The sequence below is a fragment of the Chiloscyllium plagiosum genome, chromosome 5 (assembly GCF_004010195.1).
Source record: "Chiloscyllium plagiosum isolate BGI_BamShark_2017 chromosome 5, ASM401019v2, whole genome shotgun sequence".
NCBI classification, from domain to species: domain Eukaryota; kingdom Metazoa; phylum Chordata; class Chondrichthyes; order Orectolobiformes; family Hemiscylliidae; genus Chiloscyllium; species Chiloscyllium plagiosum.
In genome coordinates this window covers 53,226,375-53,250,414 of record NC_057714.1, presented here as the reverse complement: position 1 = coordinate 53,250,414, position 24,040 = coordinate 53,226,375, and the positions used below count along the sequence as shown (strand labels likewise).

Here is a 24,040-nt window from a genome sequence, read left to right as displayed (position 1 = left end):
TGTTGCTTTTCAAGAAGGGTGATAGAGTTAAACCAGGGATTATAAACCAGTGAATCTCTTATCGGTAGTCAGAAAGCTATTGGAGAAAAGTCTAAAAGCAAGAATTAATCACAACTTGGAGAGGCAAAGTTTCATCAGGGATGGTCAGCATGGCTTTGTGAGAGGAAGGCCTGGCGCAGTGCAGTTTGCATAGTTTATATGGGTGTTACATAAAAAGGCATTATTGACAAAATCTCACATGGGAGACAAACAAACTAGGTAAAAGCACATAGAATAATGTCATGCTGGAAAAACACAGCAGGCCAGGCAGCATCCGAGGAGCAGGAGAATCGACGTTTCGGGCATAAGCACTTCTTCAGGAAAATTGCCCGATAGGTCGATTCACCTGCTCCACGGATGCTGCCTGGCCTGCTGTGTTTTTCCAGCACGACATTTTTCAACTCTGGTACTCCAGTATCTGTAGTCCTCACTTTCTTCTGAAAGCACATAGAATCCAAGGTACTTGGCAAGATGGATCCAAGATTGGTTTTGTGGTGAAAGATTGACGTTGGTGGTACAAGGTTGTTTGTACGACTGGAAGCCAATGTCCAGTGATTTTTTTTTGTATTTATTCATTCATGGGATGAGGGCGTCGCTGGCTGCGCGAGCATTTATTGCCCATCCCAAAGGGTAGTTAAGAGTCAACCACAATGCTGTGGGTCTGGAGTCACGTGCAAGCCTGTCCAAGTAAAGATGGCAGTTTCCTTCCTGAGAGGAAATTAGTGTATTGAAGATATCAGTGCTGGCTCTCTTATTCTTTGTGATACACATAAATGATATATGTACAAATATTGTGGGGGATGATAAGTAAGTTTGTGGATGATGGAAAAATTGGCCAGGTGATTAATAATAAGGAAGATGGTCTAATGTCACAAGAATATATGGATAGATTGATCAGATGGCCAGTTCAGTGGCAAATTTTATTGAACAGTGAAAGTGTGATGTTTGGAAGAAGTAACAAGACAAGGGAGTACTCAATGAATGGCAGAACACTGGGAGACTCAGTGTAATAGAAGGATTTTGGGATGCTTGTCCACAAATCACTCAGGGCAGCACATGGGACACTTGCTACTTACTTGCTATTGATTATAAATGCAGGGAGATTACGTAGAAAATGCAAAACTTTGGGTAGGCCAGAGCTGGAATACTGTGCATACTTCTGGTCACTGTACAATAGGAAGGATAAGATTGCATTGAAGGGAGTTCAGAGGAGATTAATTGGGATGTTGCCTGATAGAGTATTTTAGCTACAAAGAGAGGTGAGATAAGTGTAGGTTGTTTTCTTAAGAGCAGACAAGACTGAGGGGAAACATGTTGAGGGGTTTGGGCAGAATGGATAGGAAGCAACTATTCCCCTTCATTGATTAGTCAGTAACAGGAGGGGAGTAATTTTCAAGCGAAAGGCAGGAGATTTAGCAAGGTTGACGAACCCATTTTTTAACCCAGCAAGTGGTGGGAATCTGGAAGCATTGCCTGGGTAATAGAGGCAGGAAATCTCACAACCTTTAAAAAATACTTGAATGAGCACTTGACATAACATTCAAAGTTATGACATTCTGGGGAAGGGCCAGCAGACCCGAAATATTAACTCTTATTTTCTTCACAGATGCTACCAGACCTGCTGAGCTTTTCCAATAATTTATAATTTCTGTTTTTGTTTTTTAGCATCCACGGTGTTTTCGATTTTTATTCAAAGCTATAGTCAGTTACTGGAAAGTGGGAATAATGTAGATAGGTTGGTGCAGACTCAATGGGTGTAAGAAAGTTATTACTATGAGTAGTATTCATCTTCAACTAAAAATGTCAATTGGATGATTCATCTTGGCCTCCTCCATGAGGTCCCCAGTATCACAGTTGCCAGCCTTCAACTAATTTGATTCAACCCATGTGATAGCTGGAAATAGCCAAATGCATGACATTCTGCAAATGGGCCCTGACAACATTTTCCCTCCAGTTGGCAGGTGGCTTTGATTTGCCAGTGGAGGAGGCCCAGGACTTGTATGTCCTTGGGGAAGTGGGAGGGGTAGTTGAAGTGGTCAGCCACAGGGTTGTTTGGTGTGTGTTCCCAGAGATGTTCCCTGAAATGCTCTGCGAGTTGGTGTCCTGTGTACCAGATGTAGAAGAAACCATATCAAGATCAACAGATGCAGTAGATGAGGTGGGTGAATCTGCAAGAAAATCTCTGCTGGATGTGAAAAGATCCTTTCGGGCTTTGGGTGGAGGTGAGGGAGGAGGAGAGGGTGCAGGATTTACACCTCCTGAGACGACAAGGGAAGATGCTGGTTGTGGAGGGTGGTTTGGTGGGAGGTGTGGACCTAACAAGGGTGTCATGGAGGGAATTGTCTCTGTGGAATGCAGATAAGGGTAGGGAGGGAAATATATCCTTGGTGGTGGGGTCTGACTGTCGGTGGCAGAATTGGCGGAGGATAATGCGCTGTATCCAGAGAAAAGTGGGGTGGAAGGTGAGGATTGGGGGTTCTATCCTTATTGGGAGTGGATGGAGGGGTGGTTTCTAGGACGGAGGTGTGGGAAATGGGGGAGATGCGTAGGAGAGCATTGTTGATTATGTGGGAGAGGAAATTGTGTTCACTGAAATAGGAAGACACCTGGGATGTCCTGGATGGAATTGCTCCTCCTGGGGGCAGATACAGCTGGAGGAACTGGGAGTAAGGGATCACATTTTTACAGGGGGTTGGGCGGAGGTATAGTTGTGTACACTCCCCCCACCCCCCTATTCATCTGTCATACCCCTCCTCCGCATTCCCTATGCCTGAAACGTTGACTCTCCTGCTCCTTGGACGCTGTTTGAACTGCTGTGCTTTTCCAATGCAACTCTTTTTGACTCTGACTCTCCAGCATTTGCAGTCCTCACTTCCTCCTGACAACATTCTGGCAATTGTACTGAAAACTTGTGCTCCAGAAATGATTATGCGCTTTGGCAAATTGTTCCAATACTGTTACAGCACTGGTATCTACCTGACAGCATGAAAAGTTGCCTAGATTTGTCCTCCTAACAAAAGCAGGACACATAGAACCTGGCCAGTTGCTACCCTATTAGTCCACTTTTGAGTGTTAGCAAAATGATAGGTGTCATCGACAGTGCAATCAAGTGGCGTTTGCAAAGCAATAACCTCTTCAGTGACAGTTAATTTGCTTTCTGCCTGACCCACTTGATAGCCCTGGATGAGCAGTGCCGAGATCTCTTAGTGATGCCTGACCCTATTAGTCCTATCTCCTTGACTGGTCACTGTGAAACCATGGGACATCCCCCAGCCTATAGAATCACAGATGCTTGACCATGACCAATCCCTTGGACTTGTGTGGAAGGCTGCCCTTGGCTTACTGTGCCGGGACCCCCTGACTGTTGATGCCTTTGTGGACCTCAGTGAGGTCTAATCTCTGAAGACTTTGAGACATGGCTGTTTGCTTGCTGCACTTGAAGTGTGTTTGCAATGTAAACTGCTAGCACGTGGTGCAATTGTGAGGACTGCTGACCAGCAAGGCAAGCTTGTGATTGTGTTAATTGGCATTGTAAGACAGGGTAGGGAGACTCAGAATATCCATGGCAGCGCTACGTGAGTGAAGAAAGCAAATTAACTGAGATGCAGCTTGGTCCAATCTGTGATCTAAGTGCCTGTCTGTGCACAATGTCCTTGCAGCAGTCTCTCAATGGTGATTGCCTTTGCATCTTACAATGCAAGCCTGTGCTTCCTGAACAACATGTAAGTGGATCAGTGAGGTGCCATGATGGTTGTGAGGGCTTTGTAAAAGTCATATGTTTGTGGATAAAGGGTGCCTGTGGCTGGTGTCCATGGATCATGCCCTGAGGTACTGTTTAGTGCCGAACAACATCGAGGTTCCAAACAGCCAACGGTGAACTAAAGTCGGCAGGTACCCGCTCTGACTTCCACGTCAAAAATTCTCAATATCTAGCTTGTTCAGCGTGTTTGATAGATAGAAAGCTGAATATTAGTGAGGTGAGTTGGGCCATTAATAAAGTGCTTAATAAGCAGCCAGTTGGCTAATTGACAACTTGCCATTTGCTCAGTGAAAATTTAAAAAGTGCCATGAGTTGTCCCCAGTGTCTCTATAGGTCCTTCCAGACTTCTTGTCTGATTCTGCCAAACATCTCCTCCCTTTAACCTTTCCCTGAATACCTCCAAAATAATATTTTAATGACTGATCAATTTGTGTTTTAGTTTGTTTTATTTTAAGAGTGGCTTGAATTCTAGGCAGCGAGTAAATTGCTATTTTCTTATTTGTTGCTGAACTTCAAAACTTACAAACATTTATAAATGCTTTTACTTAGGAAGTTGATCTGAGACAAGAGTCATGATTAGAAGATGCTGGTATTGTCTGGGGTGTACAAAGTTAAAAATCACACCACGTCCAGGTTATAGTCCAACAGGTTTATTTTGAAGCACTAGCTTTCGGGGCGCTGTTCCTTCATCAGGTCGTTGTGGAATATAAGATCGTAAGACACAGAATTTATAGCAAAAGTTTCCAGTGTGATGTAAATGAAATTATATATTGAAAAAGACCTGGATTGTTTGTTAAGTCTCTCGTCTTTTAGAATGATTGTGTTGGTTTCAGTTCTTTCATATGTAAATCGCAAAACTTTTTTTAAAAGGTCACATTCTCAAGTGAACTTTAACAATGGGTGTCATGTTGGCCCAGATAATGTATTGAAGGTGTGAGCTTCCCTGTGAGGCTGTCTGTCCCACAACGGTCAGACTGATTCTAATCTAAAAAACGGATTTACCGAATCTTACATGGATTTGTGCAGTTTTTGAGCAAAGTAAAATGTAATTCTGCAAGTACAAATTCATCCCACAAACGTATATGCGTATGTGTGTATGTATGTGTGTGTGCGTGTATGTGTGTGGGCGGGGGGGGGGGGGCGGTGGTTACGAGTGTCTGTGAGAACATGTGTGTATGTGAGTATAAAGGGATATAAGTCTATGAGAGGGTGTGTGTGGGAGTGTATGTGTGAGTGTATGAGAGGAGGTCTGCGTGAGTGTGTAGGTGTCTATCCATCTGTGTGGGTGTGTGTGTAATGCAATGGGGTCAATTGTAGTGTGACATGAACTCAAGGTTCCGGTTGTTCAATTCAGTGGAACAGGTTTTTGTTTGTCTATCCTTCATCAGTTTTCAGTGGGCAAGTAAACTGAACATAATTCACAAGTACAATTTGAAATTTAAATCCAAAATTAACCTGTCCATCCAGTGTCAAAATGTGTACACATTTCGTGTGAATCCTATTGGAATGCATCTGAGCATAATTGTTTTAAGCTGGGTTGTGCGTATCTGTGTGCTGATATCCTGGAAGCTCTATGCTATTTTGATTCTGTTGTATTGAAGCAAATTTGCTTTGCTCCTTGAGGGCTTGAATTGTATATTAAATTGTATTGGTTAACTCCTCTCACCTGTACAGAGGATGTAGTGAATTTTTATAGACAGCATGATTTAATTTCCCATCAGGTTAAAGAACAGAAAGAAATTTGAACCATTCAGTTCATTGTATGAGTTCTTAAATGATTTCAAACATTTACCAGGTGCCTTCATATATAAATACAGCATATAGACTGATTCTGAAAAGGCTTGAAAGGCTGAATAGCCTCTTGTAGGCTGATTGCATCTTTTCCATCACCATATCGATTTTTTTTTCAGTCTCACCATTAAAGAATGAAAACTTGCACAGATGGCATCATGTGTTAATATTTATGATGTCTTCCAATGTTACAAGGTGAACATTAACAAATAAAGCAAACTTCAGTGAACTACTCAGCTCTCTGAGTAATACAGTGTTTCCATTGTCAGCCATTTTTTCTGAAGTGTTCACCTTGTGGCCTTGGAAGAGTTTGATGCAGCCTACTGGCTTGTCTTTGGTTATAGCTGAGATGCACATGGCCGTCGTCCATGTTAAGGAGATGCTGCTGGGGACATATCCAAAGCCTGCTGCACGAATAGAAGAGTAGCTTCCATCACTAACCTTGCTGCATACCTGATCTCATAATTAGAGGAGCTAGGGATGTCAATAATGCCCCACAAAGGTTGTCAGGTTGTGTCTTTTAGTGATGCTGCAGCCTTTGGATTGACTCAGAATGGCTGGTGGAGCACAACTGTGATGGAACTAGCCTACACTCCAAACATATTTGTAGGACTGGATTCATATTCTTGTAGGAAATACTTCTAACACAATTTTTGAATGCTTGCTGCCCCTTACACAACCACTAGTGCAGTCTCTGGATTGCAGAAGCTAGAGAGTCAGAGTCGAAAAGTGTGGCGCTGAAGAAGCACTGCAGGTCAGGCAGCATCCAAGGAGCAGGAGAGTTAATGTTTCGGACATAGACCCTTCATTACTAATTCTGTCTGCATGCAGGTTGTAAAGTCCCATTTTTATAATTACTCTATGATGTTTAAACCTGTCTGTAATTTTCTTGCAGATTTGTTCCTTTATGTTTTTCCCACTGGTTGGTGATCTGTAAATTATATCAAACAATATAATTTCACCCTTCTTATTTCTTAGTTCTGACCAGATCAATTTTCTTCTTGGACCATCTGAAACTTTATCTTCCTCCAGTACTGCAATGCTTTCCTTAATGAAAAACACAACTTCTTCTGAACACTATGTCACCATAAATATTCAACATCCAGACCTGCCCTTCCTTGAACTTGTATTTATTTTATATGGTCAATTTATTTGTGGGATGTGAGTATCGCTGGCTGGCCAGCATTTGTTGCCTGTACTTAGTTACCCTTGAGAAGATGGTGGTGAGTTGCCTTCTTAAATCACTGTAGTCCACATGGTGTAGGTTGACCCACAATGCCCTTAGGGAAGAAATTCCACGATTTTGACCCAACAATGGTTAGGGAGCGGTGATATATTTCCACTTCATGATGGTGAGTGACTTAGTGGGGAACATGCTGGTGGTCGTATTCCCATGATGTACCTCATGCCGTTGCCCTTCTCAATGGAAGTGGTTGTGGGATTGGAAGGTTTTGTTTAAGGATCTTTGATGAATTTATGCAGTGCATCTTGTAGATTGTACACACTGCTGCTACTGAGTATCGGTGGAGGAGGGAATGGATGCTACTGCCAGTCAAGCAGACTGCTTTGTCATGGATTTGTCATGGATGGTGTCAAGCTTCTTGAGAGTTGTTGGAGTTGCACCCATCCAGGCAAGTGAGGAGTATTCCATCCCAATATCAAAATGGTCTCCGTTATCAGTATATCATATTTCAGTTTGGCAAACCATGCCTGTAGTTTGGCAATTTTATTAACTATACACCAAGCATATGCATTTGGCATAACCCTTATTTAGACTTCATTATTTTCTTCCTTTCTCTGACTACATCTACGAAATTACTATTCTCTATCCTAGGTTGCTTCTCCCAGAATTTTTTGTTCACTTATTACTTTCTGATAGTACCATCTCCTGCTTCCTACACTCTACTGAGTTGATTTTAACCCTCCCCAACAGCATTAGTAAAATTCCCTGCAAGAAATTCAGTCCCTGCTCTGTTCAGGTGTAACCTGTCAGGCTTATACTGGTGCCATCTTCCTCTGCTCTGTTCAGGTGTAACCTGTCTGGCTTATACTGGTGCCATCTTCCTCCCTGAGTCAATTCCATGTCCGATGAATCTAAAGGTTTCCCTCCTGCATCATCTTTCCTAATACTCGTCAGCCCGAAATATTCTATTTCTGTACTCACTTACTTATTATACTGGGAGTAATGCAGAGATTACTACTTTTTGAGATTTTTGCTTATTTTCTACCTAGCTCCTGAAATTCTGATTGTACGATCACATTCCCCTTCCTACCTATGTAATTGATTCCAGTGTGAACCATATGTTCTGGCTTTTGTCCTGCCTCAGAATAATGTCCTTCAGGCATTCTGTGATGCCCTTTACACTAGAACCAAAGAGGTGAAGGTGCAAAATTTGGAATTATTTTAGAGTGGTAGACAGGATCAGCAGCTACAGTGCCAAAACATACACAAACAATGATGCATAGTGACTTAAGTAAGAAATGGGAGAGACACAAACAATACGTAAGATAACCTAATTAAGAAATAGTAGGTCAATTAACTCACAAGTGGATATGGAACATCAATGTACATTTCAGAGCTACTCTTGCCCACCACCTAGTGACAGGCAAAAAAAAAACATCCTTGAAATGGATTGTTAGTTGCACTCAGTTGAAGAATAATTGCAGTGCTATTTGTGAGGAAGGAGATGTCTATTTTTGATGTATGCTGACAACAGTGCTCTGGTGCAGACTGCCAACTGCATATGTTCATCTTCAATTAGACTGCGAGTGCACAATTAAAGCCAACTTAAAAAAAAAATCTACTTTGTTTAAGACTACTTGTCTTAAGCAATGTACTATTTCATTTTAGATATATTTCTCTTTGATTAAATGTATTTAAGAGATTTTGCTGCAAGTGCACAGTCTCCTGGGTGTCAGTAAATGAAGCCATCTATTTTAAATTATTCAGAACTACATAAAAATGCTCAAGTCACTTGATGTTTAAAATGCTGCATTTTCTTTGGGCATTGTTTTATTTAAATAATACATGCAAAATGAAATATTCCGTTCAAACAAATATATGCACCAGAAGGATGTCTCAAGTCCTCCATATATTAGTAAATTTCTTTCTAAGGAATACATTCTGTTTCTTCGATTGAATTTTTAACATTAACTTTGCAATTAGTACAGCTGCTTTAACTGGGACTTGATGTTCAACTATTATGATAATGCAAAAATCTCTGTTTTTTTTGGCATAGTTCTACATGGTAAAACAACATGGTAAAATTAAATATTTACAGCCTTCATCAAATATTGATATTATGTGAACCGTACAGAAGTACAGAAGAAGTTATAATTCCATTTTCTACATGTTGAGACAGCAGTTAAATTTTGTAAATCAGTGTTTTCATGGTTCTTCTGCACCAGTGACCCTGATATGTCTCAGAGTTCTGATGAAGGGTCACTGGACTTGAAATGTTAACTCTGTTTATGTTTCTACAGATCCTGCCAAACCTATTGAGTTTCACTAGCACTTTTTGTTTTTGATCTAATTTATATTTCCTGTTTTATCCTTAATTGTCTTCGGAAGATTTTTTCATTCTGTTTGATTGAAGAGCTTGGCTAACTTGATATCGTCAACTACCACAGATCCCCTTTTGAGGGTTCATTCAAAACAGGTGTTGTCTTTTCTTGAAGTCTTAGTTGAAAAAAATTGCAGATGGGTTTTACATTTCCATCTATTGCAAGCTTACTTTCACCCAGCGATATACACGTTAGGATTCATACAGATTTACACTCTGTAGGATTGTCCTTATCAGCCACATTGCCATTTGCAAACTTGGTGTGGAAATAAAGGGCATCAAAGCTAACCTGCAGGGCAGTGGCTATCATTATCAGATCATGTGTGTGTCATGCAAACTCACAAATTTTCAAATCTGAAAATTTTCCAGTCTGACTCAAATTACCCTGTAAAGGCATTGCATCACAAAAAAGTTGAACAACTGCTTTAGCAAGCTGTTTCACGCTTCTACTATGTAATGTCTATTCAAGTGGTATTTTCCATTAATAGGATGCCGCCAGTGGCCTAGAAACACATCCTGCCTATCATGCAATTGAGCAATATTGTCAATAAATTTCAGTGTTGGTGAGATGCTGGGCATATAGGCCATATTTCTCATTGTTTGGCCTGATGAGTCAAATAACACATTCTTTCAGCTGTTCCTACCTCAAAACAAAATTTCTACTGATAGGACAGTTTGTTGATGATTGTGATTAGACAGGGAAAGTAATTGGCTGGTTTGAATTTTTCCTGTTTTTGTGGACACAATCTATGTGGAAAATGTTCCACTTTTTGCTAGCTACATGCCAATTTTGTAGCTGTACTGCAACAGCTTAGCTAGAGGTTGTGGCTGGTTTTGAAGTACAAGGCTTCAATACTGAAGCCAAGATGTTGTCACGACTCATAACCTTTACTGTATCCAGAAACATCAGCCATTTCTTGATGTTATTTGATTAGATTAGATTACTTACAGTGTGGAAACAGGCCCTTCGGCCCAACAAGTCCACACCGCCCCGCCGAAGCGCAACCCACCCATACCCCTACATTTACCCCTTACCTAACACTCCAGGCAATTTAGCATGGCCAATTCACCTGACCTGCACATCTTTGGACTGTGGGAGGAAACCGGAGCACCCGGAGGAAACCCACGCAGACACGGGGAGAATGCGCAAACTCCACACAGTCAGTCGCCTGAGGCGGGAATTGAACCCAGGTCTCTGGCGCTGTGAGGCAGCAGTGCTAACCACTGTGCTACCACTGGCATTTGAAATGAATTGAATTTGTTGAAGACTATTGGGGAGCTCAGGAGTCTCAGGAAGACATTTTGATGAATCATCCACTTGACACTTTTGGCTAAAAATAGTTGCAGATACTTCACTTTGTCTTTTGCACTGATGTGCCAGGGTTCCCTCATCATTAAGAATAGAGTATATAGATTGTAGAGTCCACTCCTGTTAATTGTTGAATTTTCCATCATTTACAACTGGCTGTAACAAGTCTACAGAGCTTAGATCTGATCTTTTGGTTATGGAGTTATTTAACTCTGACAATTGCATGCTGCCTCTACTGAATGGCATACAAGTATCCTGTGTTGTAGATTGACCAGGCTAGTGACTCGTTTTTAAGTATACACAGTGCAGCTCCTGACATCCATTCCTGCAATCTTCATTGAGCCAGGGTTGATCCCCTAGCTTGATGGTGATGGTAGAGTGAGGTATATGCCAGGTCTTGACATGATTGAATATACAGAAGAACCTCGATCATCCGAATGAGATGGGTGGGGAGTATTTTGTTTGGGTAACTGATGGTTTGGATAACTGCTCAGGGTTCCCGTGGTGGCTACAATAGCAGGAACTGGGTCCCAGGGTGGCAATAGCAGGAACTGGGTCGCAGTGGTGGCGGCAATAGTAGGAACAGGGTCCCGTAGTGACAATAGTAGGAACTAGGTCCCATGGTGGAGGCAATAGCAGGAACAGGGTCCCGTGGCGGCAATAGCAGGAACAGGGTCCCGTGGCGGCGGCTATAGCAGGAACAGGGTCCCGTGGTGGCAATAGTAGGAACAGGGTCCCGTGGTTGCAGCAATTACAGGAACAGAGTCTCGTGCTGGCGGCTGTAGCAGGAACAGGGTCCCGTGGTGGTGGCAATAGCAGGAACAGGGTCACATAGCGGTGACAATATCAGGAACAGGGTCCCGTGGTGGTGGCAATAACAGGAATAGAGTTCCCATGGTTGTGGCAATAACAGGAACAGAGTTCCCGTGGTTGTGGCAATAACAGGATCCTGTGGTTGTGGCAATAACAGGAACAGAGTTCTCGTGGTTGTGGCAATAGCAGGAACAGGGTTCCTGTGGCGGCGGCAATAGCAGGAACAGGGTCCCTTGGCGATGGCAATAGCAGGAACAGGGTTCCCGTGGCGGTGGCAATAGCAGGCACAGGGTCCATTGGCGATGGCAATAGCAGGAACAGGGTACCTTAGCGATGGCAATAGCTAGAACAGAGTTCCCGTGGTGGCGGCAATTACAGGAACAGGGTCCCATGGCGGCGGCTATAGCAGGAACAGGGTTCCCGTGGCGGTGGCAATAGCAGGCACAGGGTCCATTGGCGATGGCAATAGCAGGAACAGGGTACCTTCGCGATGGCAACAGCAGGAACAGGATCCCGTGGTGGCGGCAATTACAAGAACAGGGTCCCGCGGTGGTGGCAATAACAGGAACAGAGTTCCCATGGTTGTGGCAATAACAGGAACAGAGTTCCCGTGGTGGTGGCAATTACAGGAATTGGGTCCCGTAGTGGTGGCAATATCAGGAACAGGGTCCCATGGCGGCGACTATAGCAGAAACAGAGTCCCTTGGTGGTGGCAATAGCAGGAACAGGATCCCATGGTGGCGGCAATTACAAGAACAGGGTCCCGCGGTGGTGGCAATAACAGGAACAGAGTTCCCGTGGTTGTGGCAATAACAGGAACAGAGTTCCTGTGGTGGTGGCAATAACAGGAACAGAGTTCCTGTGGTTGTGGCAATAACAGGAACAAGGTTCCCGTGGTTGTGGCAATAACAGGAACAGGGTCCCGTGGTGGCGGCAATAGCAGGAACAGGGTTCCTGTGGTGGTGGCAATAGCTAGAACAACGTCCTGTGGTGGCAATAGAAGGAACAGGGTCCCTTGGCGATGGCAATAGCAGGAACAGGGTCCCTTGGCGATGGCAATAGAAGGAACAGGGTTCCCGTGGCACTGGCAATAGTAGGAATAGGGTTCCCGTGGCAGTGGCAATAGCAGGAACAGGGTCCCTTGGCGATGGCAATAGTAGGAACAGGGTCCCTTGGTGATGGCAATAGCAGGAGCAGGATTCCCATGGTGGTGGCAATAGCAGGAACAGGGTCCCGTGGTGACCCTATTCCTGGTCCCACTGCCAGCCCAGGCTGCCTGCTCTTGCTGTGCTTTCATTTAAATTTAATAACATTTTTATGGGACCTTGAGGTCTTATTCGGATAATCTGAAATTCAGATAATTGATGTTTGGATAACCGAGGTTGTACTGTAATTCTGTAGCGGTCAATCAATGGCTTACAGCACATCATGGATGCCTAGCTTTGAGCTGCTTGAGTGGCATCTTCAACTTTTCCTAAGATTCTTGAGCCAGAGCAAAGTGGTTATAGCAGTGCAGGCTGCAAACAATCACAGTTCAGAATCCCAAAGGGGCTTGAAGTTTGGACCTTCCTTGCATAGACTGGGATTTTGTATTAGTTTCAGGCAAAGTATCCATATAATTGGTAATAAATATCAAATGTTGTAAAATGTTTTGAAGTTCCATTTGCAACAGGATTGGGCAAAGAAAAGCAGCCCAACTATCACAAGCTGATATGCATGGCATGCTGCCATTGACTGTTGCTGGCAATCAGGTGGTTGAAAAACTGTTTGTTGTGTACAGACTTGGTTCATTGCTTGTCAAGCAAAAGTACACACACATATTACTCTTTTGGAATTTAATTGTACCTTTGATTATTTGGATTTATAAATTAATTGCTTTTTCAGCAGGATGAAAGGTCATGCTCCACTACCACCGCCTCAGCCAGCTCCACGCAAGATCCTCACTGCTACTCAAAATTGTAAAGTTAAACACAAAGATCAGAATCCTGGAGAGATGAAAGAAAATGTTTTGCCTGGAACAGTGGACTTGTTGGTTTTCTTACCAAATGGTGCAGAAAAAACGGTTGAAGTGAATGGGAGGTAAGTAATGGACAAGAATCACTTCAGTCATTGGGGTTGCAAACTTTGTAAATAAAATTATAATTAAAACACGGCTTTTGCATTCATGTGGAAATAAATCTTCATTTTGCTGAGTATAGTGTTTGGCTAGCTAAAGGATAAATGTAGGTCATTAAATCATTTGAGCTTCAATTCTTCAAATTGCATAAATTCTCTGTTTCGCAAAGGCTGTTCAACATGTATTATTGGTAAAGACACGTTGGAAATTGTTTATAGCAGTTTGGAGGTTTGAACTATTTGGAAAATTTGAGAGGGTTGTAAGTTACTCTTTGTGCAGTACGACTTGTGCTGCAACATATTGGAATTCTGACAAATAAATTTACATGGTTTTTAAGATTCAAAGCTCATTGTCTGCGATGTGCTTTGTTAACCTAATTTGAACAAACTATTTGCAGTAGTTAAAGGACAAAATAAAAACAGTAATAACAGAAATCTGCAGCAGATGAATATTCAGCTGAAAAATACAGGTAGAGTAATAATTGAAGTGAACTCTTTCTTTAGGCTAAACATGAAGAAATCAAATAACTGGCATTTTAAATAATGTATACAAAAATTAAAAGTTGAATTAAATAGTTTTTTTAAACCCCTTTCAGCCTTTCCTACATTATATGGGGTTACCACAATGCTGGATGATTATCTTGGTGTCCACCATAATTTTTTAGATTTGCCAGCTAGTCTTGTAGCCTGATGACCTTCCTCCCACTAACATCTCCCACCTATTCAGAGCTGGGAACCATACTTTGGCTGTTCAGGAATCTCTCTTGCTCTTAACACTGACCCTAAATGGAAAGATTTACAGATTGGTAATTAGCCTGCTTGGCTATGTTTTTACACAACTGTGGCCAGCAAGTCCTGAGGTAGGACTTGAACTTAGAGCTTCTAAGCTGGAGTTAGGCACACTATCACTGCACCACAAGACCTCCTGCAAATGGCTAAACAGTATTAAACAAGAATTTTAATCATGATCCTAACTATGGTGACTGGCCTTCTTCTCAAACAAAATAATTGCAGGAGAGAGTTGAATGCTTCACCTGAAGAGCAAAGCCTTGCCTGTATTGTATTTAGTTTGGGTCATGATGACCCAAATGAAAAGTCATTTCACTGTTTGCTTGTACTAAAATCTGAGCAGCATCCAGTCATGCATTCAGAAGTGCTACATTGCGACCAAGCTAACATTTGTGATTTATAATTTACTATTTAATCTATGGATGATTCTGATTAGGCCTTCAGATTAGTTCAGTGATAATGGGTTGTCTTTGCAGTCAGAGATCATCGGTACATAGAAATGAACAGCACAGAAACAGGCTCTTCGGTCCAACTCGTCCATGCTGATAAGATATCCTAAATTAATCTAGTCCCTTTGCCAGCAATTGGCCCATATCACCCTAAACTCTTTCTATTCATGTACCTTTCTAGGTGCCTTTTAAATATTGTAATTGTGCCAGCCTCCACCACTTCCTTTGGCAGCTCATTCCATACACGTACCACCCTCTGTGTGAAAAAGCTGCACCTTAGGTCCCTTTTAAATCTTTCCCTTCTCACCTTAAACTTATGCCATCCAGTTCTGAACTCCCCCCACCCCAGGGAAAAGACCAAGATGTGTGATATCTAGAGCTTTAAAGCTGCATTTTCTTACAAGGTGGTTACATCCATTCTTTTACTCTTGTCTATTTCCTGCATCATGTGCTGTAAGTTCATACAATTATTTTTACTACAGGAATATAAACAAGATACTTGCTCCTAAGTCATATATATGTCAAAATGCAGTTCAGGCTGTTGTCAGATTGCCAGCTGGCTGATCTCTTTGTTGCCAAGAAACCACATTATTGCCACTCGTGATGAAAAACCTTTTTGGGTTGTGGAGTTCACGAGTTTAAAAGGTGAAGTTGAAGCAGCCTTGGTGAATAATGACAGCACAACTTGTAGGTGGTAAACGTTGAAGCCATATTGTGTCAGTGTGAGAGGACTGAATTTTGAAAGTGATGGAAGGGATGCCAATAAAGTCGGCTGGTTTGTCCTGGATGTTGTTGAGCTTCAAGGTTTTATCCTTTTGACTGGTTGAGGAATCTAGAATATGAGGGCACGCTCAGGCTTAGAGGACAATCACTTAGAACTGAGGGGAGTTACAAGTTTTTCACAGATAGTGTTGTGAGTCTCATGCATTTATCATTGCAGTGTTGTAGATGCTTCATCTCTGTGTATGTTCAAAACTGAGTTAGACAGATGTTTAATCTCTTGGAGTCAAGGGATATGGACAGTGAATTTGAGGCATAAGGTCAGCCATAATTATGCAGTTTTAAAATTTAACCTGTTTCTCTAATTGACCTATTCAGAGATATTATTACACACACTGAGTGGTGTTACAGGCTTCAATGCCATACTGTCTACTTCTTCTTCTGGCTTCTTAACTTCCTTTGTTCCAATGTATACTTTCCTTTTTATACAGCTGCTATGACCTAGCTTCATGCCCTTTTCTCTTTAACACTGTGAAATTATGCATGCAACAAGGAACTGCAAGTGAATTCACCCTATTTTCTTTGTTTTCTCTTTAATCTTGGACATAGGCAAGACAATATTTCAGTGATGAGATTTAAAAAAAATATTTTCAGTGAATAGAAAGGTATTTTTCAAGCCACAGGGATGATTCCTGGATGGTGTATTGCTTTCCTGATATTGGGCCAAAGAATGTCATGGAACAATTGCAGAGGACTGTAAAGGGAGTAAATAGGGCAGAACCTCAAAAGGTAGGAACGGCTGGATAACGCAATGCCACTCACTATGAGTACAGAAACAGAAACATAAAGCAGATATTTGAGTGGCTGGAAAAGTGATACAGGACAAAGGGAATTTAGATTGCTGAACATTGGGACTTGTTCTGGGGCAGGCAGGACCTGTACATGCTGAATGGGTTACACCTTAATATAGAATCACAGATTTATTATGGTACAGGAGGAGGCCATTTGATCTATCATGCCTGCATTCGCTTGGACATTTTGACTTAGTGTTATCCCCATGCTTCTCTCCATAACTCTACTTTGATTATTTGACTAGAAACATGCAATGCCAAAGTGAGTGCCTCACTTGATCCTACCTCCACCACACTTCCACGCAGCGTTTTCCAAACCTGGACCACATGTTGTGTGAAAAAATATTTTGCTCAACAGGATTTAGTTCTTTTGCAAAACACATCACACCTGTGCTCTCTGTTTCTTTATGAGTAGGAACAATTTCTCCCTATCTACAGGGGAACCTCGATTATCCGAACTTGATGAGCGGGCACTATTTCGTTTGGATAATTGATCATTCGGTTAATTGATCAAATGCCTTTCCTCTGGGACTTGGAGCTTTTAAAGTCTGCTCCCCGTTTAGGAGACTGCAGCAGCACACAGCATGCGAGCCCTGCCCCCAACTCCGTTCAACACCGTCCCTGTCCCCAACACGGGCCCCCGCCCACAACCCTGCCCCCAACACCCCTCGCTCCCAATCCCGTGCAACACAGCCCCCTGCCTCCCACTCCCATGCAACACTGCCCCCCCCGCCCCCAACACTGCCCCCACCCCCAACATCCCGTCTGCTCCCGACCCTGTGCAACACCCCCTGCCCCCAACTCCATCCAGCACCGCCCCCCACCCGCACCCCAACCCCGTAGACAGCCGCCCCCTCTCTGGGGCAGCTGGACTGGACTCCCAACAGCCATACTACTGCAGCTGCCTTTGTGGGGTAAGTCTCCAAATAACACACACACACCTTACCACAGCCGCCACACATACAATTTTTTACTAACACTTTTTGACAGGTTCCACCTTTGCCCTATACAGGACAATGTTGGAGAGATTATGTGGGGAAGGGTGGGGGGGGTTAAGGTACACCCCTCTTTAGAACTCCAGGGAAAGTGTGGGAATAGAGAGAAAGTGCGGGCAGACAGTCATTTGGAGATGGTGCCTGTTTAATCACTGTAAACAAAAGACGCGATCACTGTTGAAAACATGTCTTTGATGTAATGTTTCCATCGGGACCTTGAGATCTCCTTTGGATTATCAGATTTTTGGATAATTGGTATTCGGATAATTGAGTTTCCTTTGTAATCTGTCCAGACCTGTCATGATTTTGAAAATTTCCATCAAATCTCCATTTTTCTTGAAGGAAAACAATGCCAACTTCATTAAGGTGGATGCTGCCTGAACTGCTGTGCTCTTCCAGCACCACTAATCCAGAAATTATGATGGTGCCTAGATGGAGTAGATAAGGACTCCCTGTTTCACTTAGGAAATGGCCAATAACCAGGGAACAGGTATTTTAAAAATGTGAAGGAAAGATTAATGAGGATTTGAGGAGTAATATTGATTCTCATTAACAAGATGCTCATTTAACACATTCTCTAGGTACACCATTCTTCCTGAGTTTCTCTCTCAAAATCCAATAATACCAGTGTCAGAGTGCTTTGTGACAAGTTTAAGTCTGTGATTTAATAGTATACTCACAGGTTCTAGGGTTTCGATCTTTCAGCACTAAACTCTTTTGATGAGAATGATTTAAAACTGTCCAAAATTCTCAATTGGAATATGTCACTGGGTATACTTGAGTAATAGTCGATCTGATATAAAAGTAAACCCCCCTATTTTTGGCCAAACAGTCTGAAATTTTCCATATGTTTGCTAGAAGAAAAATACAATCTAGTCCTATGCAAACAAAAAAAATGTTTAAGCTTTATACCTTTATTGAATTACCCAGAAGCATGAGGAGCCTATTGTTCCCATTGTTTTCTGTATAACAGTGCCTTAGCTAATCAGAGTCAGCTTGTTAACCAATCCTGTTTGAAATGTGTCACTCTTGCAATTGTCATGATGACTGCAAAATGAAAGCTTCAATGAGATAGATCTCTCTCAGCTGTACAAGTCAGTTTGTGGTAATTATAGAGACAGTTCTCTTCTGTTCACTTCTCATATGAATCCTTCTGGACTGTTTCCTACCCATCTGTGAAGGCATACCACCAGTCATCCATGAGCTTAACAAATCCCAGAAAAGTGTATCGTGTCAGTGCAAGGAGGTCAGCATGACTTTACAGTGTGCCAAATGCCTTGGACTTCATCAACCATTAAGTCCTTTGGAAAGCCTTCCAGAGATACTCATCCTGCTACTGTTGCATGATAATATTGACTCAACAGAAACTTTTCAAAACTCAACAGATTGAGATCCAAGACTAAAGTGTTTCTCAAGCACATCCAAGACTGACAACTGGGGACTACTAAGCACCCGTACCAAACCACAAGCAACATTCAGATCATTCTTGAATTTTCAACTCTACATAGTAAAGCTTTGGTTTCTCCTACAACATCAACAAGATCAAAACTCTCCTCTGGCCATCCCTACAAAATTCTACATCTTCGGCTTTTATTGTCGATCAAGAATTTTTAGAAGTTCTTGGACATTTTCCATGTCACAGCAGCTACCTTTCTGTAAAGGTTACCATTAAAATAGAGATCCAACACAGAATCAACTGTACAAGTGGACCCTTTCAAAAATCGAATGATAACACCTTCTCTACAAGAGGATAAGATTTTCATTTACAATGCAGTTATTGTCAGTATCCTTCTATATGACAGTGAGGTTTGGTCACCTCGAACCTGCATGTTCAGATTTATACTTTGGGATCTCAGCAGCTGATCAAAGGCAAGTGGGAAGACAAATGATCTAATGTAACATCCTGACTGAAGTCAATCTGTTCAGATTTGCAAAGATGATCATGTGAAATCATCTCCATTGGTCTGGATAGTGCATCCGCATGTCAATTAAATTGGTTTCTGAAACAGATCTTCTTTTCACAACTTAATACTTGTTCTGAGTCTCAATGAGAGCATACAAAATATTATATGGACCTATTAAAGGTCAGATTGAAAAGTGATAATTTAACATTACTGTAGAGAAACTTGCCACGAGTCACGACGTATTGGATAAGGTGCCCCCACAAGCTGGAACATGTCAGATACTGACTACATAAACTCTGCTGTAAAGAAGTGACAGAAGTAGGAGAGAAATCAGAACTTGAGATCAAGTGATCCCAAACCCCCTGCTGCCATCCTTTCAAAGTAACGTTTATCCTTTCTGCCTGAAGACCTCTGGCTCCAGCCTTAACTCACTGAGACATCCTGGGACACTCAAAGCATGGCACCTGGCAGACACCATCTCACTTTGAGAGTTTGAAGATGATGTTAATAAGCACTTCCCCATGGGGTATCAGACTAGAGCTGGAAGATAGGATGAAAGAAGGTTGCATTTCGTAGGCTGGAGTCTGCACAGTAAGTTCAGTGGTTGCTGTGTACTGGGAATTTACTGTTTCAATGAACCAAGGTGCATATGTACTGCCACTATTTCTCCCTTAGTCCATTGTAAACGATCTATATTTATATAGCTTTGCATATGTAAAAATGTTCCCAAAAAGGACCTTCTCAGATTCCAAATTTACTACTTCAAGTTTATTTTTCTTTGAATCTTTAAAATGTTTTTGTTTAATCATTCTATGATACTTTCAACTCAGTTCACGGATATGTAAGTTTCAGCCACAGTTCATACTTCAATGTGCTCCCTACCAAATTTGCAACATAAAAAATGAAATGCATTAGTAAAATATCATAGTATGTGAAAGAATAGAGAGGTAAATACAACTGACTTGTTCAAAATAACCACATGAAACTGCTAAATATCATTGTTAAAGAGTTTGACTATTCATCTTTTAAAGCATTTTATTGTTCTCTGATGTTCTTTAGTCTGATGTATTCCCAAATAAATTATCCCTAGTTATTCAGTATGGAAGTTATGTTTTATGCTTTGTTTTTATGTGGCACTTTAATGTTTGTGTTCTCAGAATTAAATTTTACAGACTCTTGAGTTGCTATCACCATGATGTTAAGAAGGCAAGACAAAACAATGTGTGACTTCCACCCTGAATGGAGACATAGAGTCATAGAGATGTACAGCATGGAAACAGACCTTTCTGTCTAGCATGTCCACACTGACCAGATATCCCAACCCAATCTAGTCCCACCTGTCAGTGTTATTTGCATGTGAAGAATCAAAATTTAATTCACTTTTGGCATACATCATCTTTTGTTCTCATCTTTTCATGTAGGTCTCTGACTCTCTCTCTTTACTTATTTCAATGTTACCAAAGTATTTATGAAAATTCCACAGATATGAGGTCAGATTCTGCTGAAAATACTTGACCACATTCAAATTTGTGGAAATTGTATGATAAATGTTTGTCCATTTTCTGTAACTGAAGGAAATCTAGCAACCGTGGCTTGGAGTGGCACAATTCTTGTGCTGCAGTATTGTATTGTTAGAACATCTTGGACCTCAGTCTGTTGCCTTAGGGTCTTAGCTTTTAATAACATCAAAGCCCAGATTATATGCTTGTAAAATGATATTTATAAAGGATATGTAGGTCTTTGCACAGACTTTGGTAGAACTGTTTAATTAAATAGCAATGAGAACATGGTGAGTGGGAATTTGGTGCAGATCTGGAAGTTTTGTTAAATATTTTAAATCAAATTATTAGTTAATAGAATTATGCATTTTTTTAATCAAAAGGCAGCAGCAAATGTATAAATCATCCAAGTGATGGATTAAACATAGGGGGTGACATCAAAATTAACTAGATAATAGGGTAGTAACTTAAAGATTTTTTTGAATTACATTAAGTAAAACTCTGATATGTATTGGACCCTTAATAAGAAAAGCATTCTATCTAGATGCATCACAACTGTCCTCCCCAAGAGCACAAGAAATTACAGAGAGTTGTGAATGCAGCTCAGTCCATCATGCAAAGCAGCCTTCCTCTCACTGACTCCATCGACACTTCCCACTGCCTCAGGAAAGCAGCCAACATAATCAAAGACCCCTCCATCCCGGTTATACCAGAATATTATTTGCCACCCTCTTCCATCAGGCGAAGGATACAAAGTTTTGAAAACACCAGCAGAAGATCAACTTCTTCCCTGCTGTTACCAGACTTATGAATGGACCTCTCATATATTAGAGTTGATCTTTCTCTGCACTTTAGCTGTAATACTATATTCTGCATTTTATACTGTTAGCCTGATGTATTTATATAGGTTTATGTATGATTTGACTAGATAGCATGCACAACAATATTTTTCACTGTATCTTGGGACATGTGACAATAATAAATCAAATCAAAGATATGATGAACTGAATTTTACCAGAATTCGGCTAAGTGTCAATTTTGGTGAGTTTCATGGCAGGTTTCTATCTGTGAACCTGAGAGAGTTTTCTCACACTGTTTTCACAGCTAATTTCATTAGCTACGCACTACATCTCTATGATGTTCTGCTTCTCGTACCTTCCCTCTTCCAGGCACTGCTGCTATTTTTCAAGCCCACCCGTGCACCCACCCAGCACTATCAAACATGTTTTCTGCACAGATAGTAGAAGAGAACCAAAAATTTGCACTCTCATGGCATTGGCTGACATTTCATTGCAAATGTAAGTTCACATTCATATATGTATTGCTCTTAAGAACCAAGCTGTGCAGGTTTTCCATCCTTATCATCATCCCATTTTAGTGGATGTTGTTTCTAAGCATTTGGTAAAATCCCACATAAGAGACTGCTAACCAAGGTAGAAGCACATGGAATTGATGGCAAATAATGGATATGGCTGGGAAAGTGATTGAGTGGCAGATGAGAGAAAATGGGGATAATGGTCAGGTTGAGAAGGTGTGGCCAGTGGTGTTCTACAAGGATCTGTGTTAGGCCTTTAACTTTTTACATTATTTATTAATGACTTAGATAATGGTATTGCATGTCGCATATCCAAATTTGCTGATGACGTGAAGTTAGGTGGCGTGTAGACAGTGTAGATAATAGCATAAAAATACAAAGAGATATTGATACACTAGGTGAATGGACAAAACGCCTATAAGGTCACCCTTCAACCTCCGCCGCTCCAGAGAAAATAGCTCCAGCCTATTCAGCCTCTCCCTATAGCTCAAGTGCTCCAACTCTGGCAACATCATTGTAAATCTTTTCTGAACCCTTTCAAGTCAACAACATCCTTCCTATAGGAAGGAGACCAGAATTGAACACAGTATTCCAAAATTAGCCTAACCAATGTCCTGTACAGCTGCAACATGACCTCCCAACTCCACTGTAGGGATTCTATGATTCTGTGATACTCAGTGCACTGACTAATAAAGGCGAGTGTATTTTGACACACAAAGGATGGTAAATATATGTTGAAACTCGCTTCCACAAATGGCAGTTGATGCTGCATCAGTTATTAGTTTAGGTTTGTGATAAATACATTTTAGCAATGGAAAGGTATTAAAGGATGTGTACAAAGTTAGCCACAAATCAGCCCTGATCTCATTGAATAGGGGAACAGACTTAAGGGAGCTGAATAACTTACTCCAGTTCTTAACAGTCCTTGTCTCCCAGTAACCTTACTCCAGTTCCTAATAGTCCTTGTCTCCCAGTAAGTATCCTTGTAAGACACCTGGCCTGATGGGTTTGCAAACTCTTGCATTCACGTGGAGGATATGGAGAAGTTTGACAAGGAGAATCATGGAATGATTCTACATGGACCTTGACATAGGGACCTCATCCCAATGAATGTATCACAAACAAGCTGTGTCATGCAAATACAGTAAGAGATTGTAAGTGTTGCATGATTATGGTATATTTTCCTGTTGCAACTTTCAAGAGGCGGCATTGCATGTAAGATCAAGTTGGTAAGTACTGCTCTCTTTAAGAGGAAATCAGTTTTGTGCCCTTGTGCAATATCTCAGATTATCTTTGTGAACTGTGCCATACAGGTTCCACTTTTAAGGTCTTCTATGCTTCGCAGATATGATGATCTTCAATCTTTCAGTGACATTTGACGTGGCCAATATTGATTGTGACCCAGGATTTGTATCTCACACAGTTAGATATTGCATGAGTTTCAAATGCAGGTACAATGATTGCAGCTAATTTCAACCTGTTTTGTGAAAATGCCTGATGAATGCAAGTGGCCCTAAAGGGCCCCAATTTTTTTGTAAGTAGAGCCTGTGCATTAGACAGAAAATAAATACTCAACCCACCATGGGCATCTGTAGCCACTTTCCAATTCCAGTCCATGTTTATGATTTGCATAATTATGGAAGGGAATGCATGTTGTCCTTGGCTCAGTGAGTCACACGGTCAGCCTGGTAATGTAGAGGCTACCCTGTGCCTCCATGTTCCTTTCTTCTGTCAAAGCCATGAAAAATGACTTCCATATGTTTTCATTCATCACTTTGAATTATGATTCAATAGCATTACCCCCTCAGATCTGGATATTTCAGCATTACCCTCTGGGCCTTGGGTTTTTCTCCCCATCCTACCCTTTATATGTTGAGAGATTCCCCAACCCCCGCTATCCCCCCGCTTCAGAAATATTGCCCCATTTGTAGCTTATCATACAACTGCCAATCCCTATAATTTTCCAATCACAGCAGTGGCCTTGGGTAATGCCCCCTGACTTTCAGTGAGTTGACCCCCAGGACTGTACATTGCCAGTCCCTGATCAACTTGGATGAACAGCCCAGACTGATGACTGACCAGGTCACTGACTGATATCTGTGCAGCTTCCTGACTGACTTATTGCAAC

The 24,040-nt window shown here is 41.6% G+C and overlaps 1 protein-coding gene across 6 annotated transcripts in view; it reads left to right on the top strand.

Moving 5' to 3' along the window:
• The window catches only part of cobl (cordon-bleu WH2 repeat protein), a 369,755-nt gene that overhangs the window by 105,762 nt on the left and 239,953 nt on the right, over positions 1–24,040 (top strand). For 4 of the 6 annotated variants that reach the window (XM_043690114.1, XM_043690115.1, XM_043690119.1 and 1 more), the window contains one exon: positions 13,160–13,354. In XM_043690114.1, coding sequence (XP_043546049.1) covers positions 13,160–13,354 — 195 coding nt within the window. The remainder of the gene's footprint in view (positions 1–13,159; positions 13,355–24,040) is intronic. The other 2 variants (XM_043690116.1, XM_043690118.1) reach the window with 1 other exon arrangement.